This window comes from Auxenochlorella protothecoides, assembly GCF_000733215.1.
Source record: "Auxenochlorella protothecoides strain 0710 unplaced genomic scaffold scaffold112, whole genome shotgun sequence".
Classification (NCBI taxonomy): domain Eukaryota; kingdom Viridiplantae; phylum Chlorophyta; class Trebouxiophyceae; order Chlorellales; family Chlorellaceae; genus Auxenochlorella; species Auxenochlorella protothecoides.
In genome coordinates, this window is record NW_011934429.1 from 549 (window position 1) to 6,787 (window position 6,239).

The 6,239-nt window shown below is 63.5% G+C and overlaps 1 protein-coding gene across 1 annotated transcript in view; it reads left to right on the plus strand.

The window, feature by feature from the left end:
- Positions 1-2,389: 2,389 nt before the first annotated feature.
- The window catches only part of F751_0781 (hypothetical protein), a gene marked incomplete at both ends in the record, with an annotated part of 5,655 nt that continues 1,805 nt past the window's right edge, over positions 2,390-6,239 (plus strand). Inside the window, 5 exons of the mRNA XM_011403225.1 lie at positions 2,390-2,437; positions 2,627-3,057; positions 3,394-3,715; positions 5,120-5,493; positions 5,794-6,003. Of these exons, the coding sequence (XP_011401527.1) occupies positions 2,390-2,437; positions 2,627-3,057; positions 3,394-3,715; positions 5,120-5,493; positions 5,794-6,003 (1,385 nt within the window). The remainder of the gene's footprint in view (positions 2,438-2,626; positions 3,058-3,393; positions 3,716-5,119; positions 5,494-5,793; positions 6,004-6,239) is intronic.

Below are 6,239 nucleotides of genomic sequence, written 5' to 3' on the forward strand. Positions count from 1 at the left end.
AGGAGGCCTCTCGAGAGTGCTTGTGATCCTGGGATGGTCCCCCGAACGCGATCCCGCCGCCCTACTCACGCACTCGCTTCATCGAGCGCTTCAGGGACGTCTTGAAGGTTTCAACTTATGCACAAGATGGATAAATAACGCAAAAAAACGCAGGAACTCCACCCCAGACAGGATTGGAGTCAAGGAGTTGGTCGGCACCTCCCTCCTCCCGATAGTGGGCCGGGGAGGGTTGCTCGGAGGAAGGGAACATGTATGCCGCTGTCGGGGTCCCTGCCGCCGTCCTGGAATAGGCTGGCATGCCGCTCATGGCCCTGGTGTTTCGCCAGGCGGCAAGTATGGTGGCACACAGGATACCCCGAAAGAAGCTTGCATTTATCGCATTTCCCCCCCAGAAGTGAGCTTGAATTTCAGGCAATCCAATCTTGCCGGGTCGATGGACTGTACTCTCTGGCTTGAGCGCTTCCCTACAGCCTGTGAAACGACTCGTCTCGTGTCCCCTCTGAATGGCCTCGTGCCTTAACTTTGCCGTGCAGAGCAGTCTGTACGCTTGTTGTGGGGGTTCCCTTTGACCGGCCCTTTCCCCACTTTCCATCTGTTCCTGCTCCGCACCGAGTCCATGCCTCCTTGCGACGTCTATGAAACCCAACCAACACACTGCATTCGGGGTCTCGTCTGTAACATTCCTACTTCAGGTCATATACAGCGGTCCACCGTTGTGGGGGCCAGCCCGCCCCCACAACAACGCTGCGCGAGGAAACCGCCATCGGCGCTAATATCGCAGGCAGTAATTTCGAACTGAATGTGCAAGGCACGTAGGCAGAAGCTGCGGTGGCCAGGTGTTTTCCCGGGGCGGGGATATCAGCCAGCGAGCTAAAAAAGGGGGGGGGGTTGCAACATTACGGATCTGGAGTGTCCTGCACGGCCGAATGTGCGGCATCAACGACAGATTGTCCAGAGTGAGCCTCTTTCTGAGAACGTTCTCCCATTGCATGCTGCAACGGTTTCGCGAGGGCAGGCTGCACACGCGTCGGAGGTAAACGAGGGCAATGCTGGTTGCGGAGGTCAACCTCCCGGCACGCGGGCGGTGACCGAAGCTGTGACCCGCCCTTCTCCTCAGGGCATACACGGCCAGAAGGATCGCGCATGCGGGCATTCTCCTCGCAGCTTCTCATCATGAGTTGATCGCTGGTATCCCGCATACGGGTTTACACGCGTGTCGACGACACCGCCCGTGATCGCAGCCATGCCCGCGATCGCGTCCCCAGAACCGACGCTCCGCGTCCACATACCTCCCTTTGTGCACCACTCCACCTCGCCGCCAGTCTGTCTGATTGCAATACCTCGGTGAATCCAGCACGCGGTGGGTTGGGATGCCTGTATGTGTGTGTGGTGGAAGGAGGAAGGGGGGTTGCGGGGGGTGTTTGATGCTGATGCTGAGCGGGAGTTTGATGCTGATCGGGAGTTTGATCTTCTCTGGATGCCCCCGTCGTCCACTTCCCAGTAGAAGCGACAGGCCACCCGTCGTCGTCATTGTGCCTTCAATATGATCGAAAACACCTGATCGACTGCACCGACGCCCCGTCATGCTCTGTCCGACAGAAGGAGCCGGGTCGCTTGACTCTGCGGTCAAGCACCGACACCTCTCGACCTCCTTCAGTCCCCTCGCTCCAAACCCATGGCCAATCGGAACAGTACTAGGTAAGTGTGACCTTGCATTACCTGTTGGTAGGGTGTACATCGGGTTCCGACGACCACAACAGCGATGCTACTGTCTCGCGCATGGCACCTGCTGCTGGCCAGTCCCGACCCAATGCCGTCGCACGAGACGCCGAGAGCCCTCGCCCCCACCTCCGTCAACAGGGTGTTGGGCGTGAGATTTCCGCAGCCCAAACTGGGCAATCGCCTCAAGCCGCGCGGCTGCCCTCCCACCGATGAGGCTGGCATTCGGCGTCGCGCACGCTCCATGCGATGCGCGGGGGTTGAAGTGTGGCCGGGCGACACCGGGCGACAACGTGCGCCGCATACAGGAAAACTGGTCGGCACTGGCTGCCGCTGGCCACCCTCCGCCCAGGCATGCTCGGGTAGCTTGTCTGGGACTGTGGAAGCTCAAGGTTGTGGGGCAGATGCATTCCACACTGTCGAGCTCCTGGCATGCACGGATGCGTTCAAGGTCGCAAAAGTGGCGAATGTCGCGAGGAGCTACCGCTCATCCCAGCCACGCATCCACGCCCCGCAGCGGCACTCCCAGCGAAGCGGTCCAGCCAGGCCGCAAGAAGAGGCGCACGACCCGTGGAGCTGTGGCGACGGTTGATGACGATGATGGTCCATCCGCCTTGAGACCCCTTGCCTCTGCGGTTCAGGTGCATAGTTCGATGGCTGTCCTGGAGTGATGCTTGTGGTGGGTTTTGCTGGTGAGCTGTACAACAACCGGCGGGATGTCCTGGAATGGTGGTGGTGGTGGTTTTGCTGGCAAGCTGTGCAACCAGCGGCGGGCTGTCCTGGAATGGTGGTTTTGCTGGCAAGCTGTATAATAAGCGGCGGGCTGTCCTGGAGTGGCTGCTCTAGCAAAAAGGTCCAATACACCGATGCAGTCCCCTTGCCAAACACATCCCTCACCACACCTCAGTTCGCCCCTGTGCCATGGGACCTGGAAGCGCCTGCCACGGAAGAAGGGCCGACCGAGGCCGAACTCGCTGCCGAAACGGCAGCGATCGAGGCCGTGATCAACGAGTGGTCCACGGAGAGGGCGCCGGCAGCAGCCAGGGGAGACGGCGACGGGACCTCTGGAAAGGTGGACGAGGTGCTCACCACCATCAAGTGTACCTTGAACGCCTTTCGTGGCCTGCCAAAGCCGCCAAGGGGGAGGAGCTCGCAGGATCCGCTGCGGCCGACCCTGGACAACATCGTCTACACCATGGCGGTGACGACCATCTTGGGCGGCCTCCTCGCGGAGCTCCACGTTTTACGAGTCGTGGAGGAGTTTGAGCGGCGAAAGGCAGCCAAGTGCGCAGACGCCGACAAGGTGCTGCACCCCCTTAATAACACATTCTTTTGCAGGTGCAGGTCTTGTTTGTGTAGTGTGTGTTGTGGTTGGGAAATGTGGTGGATCTGGTCGTTTGTCCAGATCTTTCCTTGCATGTCAGTGTGTGTGTGTGTGTGTGGTGGGTGGTGTGGTGGTGGGGGCGGGGGTTCATATTAAAGGGGTGTGGGGGGGGATGTGGAGTGGGTGGATGTGGGGTGGGTGGGAGGGAGGGAGCACGGGGCTCTTCTCTGTCGAGTCTGCAGAATCTTGGGTTTCAAAGCAGGACAACTCCTCTGTGGGAGAGCGAGACGCTCAGCTGTGATGTGATGCCCACAAACATTCACCGACACCCTCTACCGACAATCTGGCAGATGTCTGAGGGCAGTGTCGGGGCTGCGCCCGGAGCCCGACAAAAAGGGGTCAGAGGAGACTCGGGAGGCTTTCCCCTTCCTCCTGGAGACCGCGGCCATCTTCCGGCGGACGTGCGAGGAGGCAGTCGGCTCCTACCAGCCCCCAGACCTGGAGCACCTGCATTACTTCATGGATGAGGCAGCGCGCGACATGGAGACGGTGACCAAGACCTACTACAAGCGCGAGTTTTTCAGGCGCCTGAAGCAGAACGCGCAGCTGGAGCTGGGCTGCAGCGCGCGGCGGGCGTACAGCTGTGCCCGCGCCGTCCTGGCCGTCGAGTTTGTGCGCCGACCGGCCGCCGTGCCCACTCCTGCTGGTGCAGCCGCCCCGCCGGCGCCAGCCGCCGACGCGGCCGCGGCGCCCGGCCTGGGCGATGCCACCGGATCGCTGGCCCCGGCCGCAGTTGCTGGCGACGCAGCAGCCGTTGCTGGCGACGCAGGAGCGGCCGCTGGCGACGCAGCAGCCGCCGATGGCGACGCAGCAGCCGCCGATGGCGACGCAGCAGCCGCTGATGTCCACGCAGAAGCCACGGAGCCCGACCGGCGGAGAGTGACCGCTCGGCCCCTTGCATACTTCACCGAGCAGCAAGTAGAGTGGATCGAGGAGCTGCGCGGGTGCATGCCCAAGAGGCCGAAGAAGGACCTGTGGGAAACCTATCCCCACCTGTGCCTCCCTCTCGCCAAACGGCTCCTGGCGAAGCGAGAGCGTGTTGCACCGGCAGCAGCGCAGGCTCCCGAGAGCTCGGCGCGTGAGGAGCCGGGCGAGGCGACGCAGCTCGATGCTTCCCGAACCGTGAGGCCAATTGGGGCGTGCTGAGACAGTGTGTATGACGAGGGTGGGGGAATCAGCAGTGTCTCACTGGTGGCCCCTCTGCTGGGTGGCCCCTTCTGCTGGGTGGCCTCTTCTGCTGGGTGGGATGGGGGTCGTGACCAAATGCTTCATCCTTTCTTCACCACCAAACCCTTCTCCCGCCACGCAGGAAGGGACTGGCGCGTCGACTGCCGGTGGCGGCGCCGTGCGCGAGCTCGGTGCACGCATTCGCGAGGTCATGCACGAGCACGACCCCGCCACCAAGAAGCGGCGGGGCCTCGGCAAGAAGCAGCGCGCGGCGGCGGCCGAGCGCCGAGAGCGCGCCGCCGAGCGGCAGCGCGCTGCCCGCGAGCCCGCCGCCCGCAGGCACGCCGCCCGCGGGCCCGCCACCGCGGACCCCCCGAAGCCACCGCCGCCGCAGCGCCACGTCGGCCGCCTGTTTGGCCTGCTGCCTTGCAAGCAGGGTTATGAGGCGGCGTATGTGACGGGGACGCTGTCGTCGCTGAGGGGTCTCCTGCGCCGCCACGAGGTGCTCAACCACGGCAGCGTGGCGGAGTTGACCGGCATGAACTTGCCCACGAAGGCCCTCTGGTGTGCCGCGCCGATGGACGAGGTGACACCCGGTGTTTGTCTGGGATGGCGAAAGGGGCCAAGGGGGTCGGTCGATGCCGCTGTGGGGAGGGTATGCGTACCTGGTACCAGCGCAAACCGCCCACAGCAGCATCCACTCAGCAATGAAAAGCATCGGCGATGCCCTTCACTCCATTGCCTTGCCCCCCCCCCAACGTGCCAGCGTGGCAACATGGTGCCGCCTGTTTCCGGATCCCCAGGCAACCGCCTCCTTCACCGTGCCTCCACCCACCGCTCCGCTCCCAGGTGCTGGCGCGGCTCAACCTGGAGGGGTGCAGGTTACCCCCCGGAAAGGAGGCGGCCATCAGGGCCTGCCTCCTCGCCAAGCAAAAGTGGCACAAGAAGAAAAAGGCCCTGTGCGTCCACATCGGCTGGGCGTTCTTCGCCCGCCTCTTCGACTACCGGCGCTTCGAGCACGGCCGCTGGACTTCCGGGGGGCACTGGCGTACCAACGGGTACACCGTCGCCGTCACCCTGCAGCGACCCAGAGACCCTCCCCGGCCCGGCGACCCCCCGCCCCCCCCTCCCAAGGAGGCAAAGGCGGGCAAGCGCAACAACGCTGGGGCGTCCAAGGGCGCCCTTCATCATCAGAGCCGAGAGATTGCCAACGAGCACTACCGGTGCGTGGCACGGGTCGGTACAGGACCCTGTGTGTGTGCTTTGCGAGTTCGGGGGGGGGCCCCCACCACCCCCCCCACACACACTCACACCCGCGGAAAAAGAGGGTGGGCGGCATCTTGTGTCATCGACAAAGTGCCGTGCCGGTCTCGAGGCGCTGGTCATGGTGTGGGGAGCCTGGGCTGCCGTCGTGTCTCCGTCACACGCTCGTGTACCTCTGCAAGGTGTGCCCTCTCGACACCCCCACTCTGCCATCCAACCACGGCCCACCCTGTCCCACCCCCTCCCCCCTCTCACCGCAGACATGGACTACCCCTCACGGAAGCCGAGATCCACATGGTCGTCGGCATGGACCCTGGGCGGGTGGCCATGTTTACTGCCGTTGACGAGCACGGGAACTCGACCGCCTGCGGCGCCAAGGAGTTTTACGCCATGGCGCAGCACAGGCAGCACGAGAAGACCATCTCGGGGTGGCTGGACAAGGCCCCTCCCTGCGTGCAGAACCTCCGCAAGTAAGACGTGTGTGTGTGGTGGGGGGGAAGTTGGGGGGCAGGGGGAGCGGGAGGGAGAGCGCACCGGCGAAGCAGCCCTCTGGCCGGACGCAGCATCAACGCTCCCAGCTTTCCTGTCGTCCTCGCCCCACAAAGCACCCCAACTCAACCCAAGTCACCCCCTCAACTCAACCCTCAACTCAACCCTCAACTCACCCCCCAAACTCACCCCCCAAAAACTCACCCCCATAAACTCA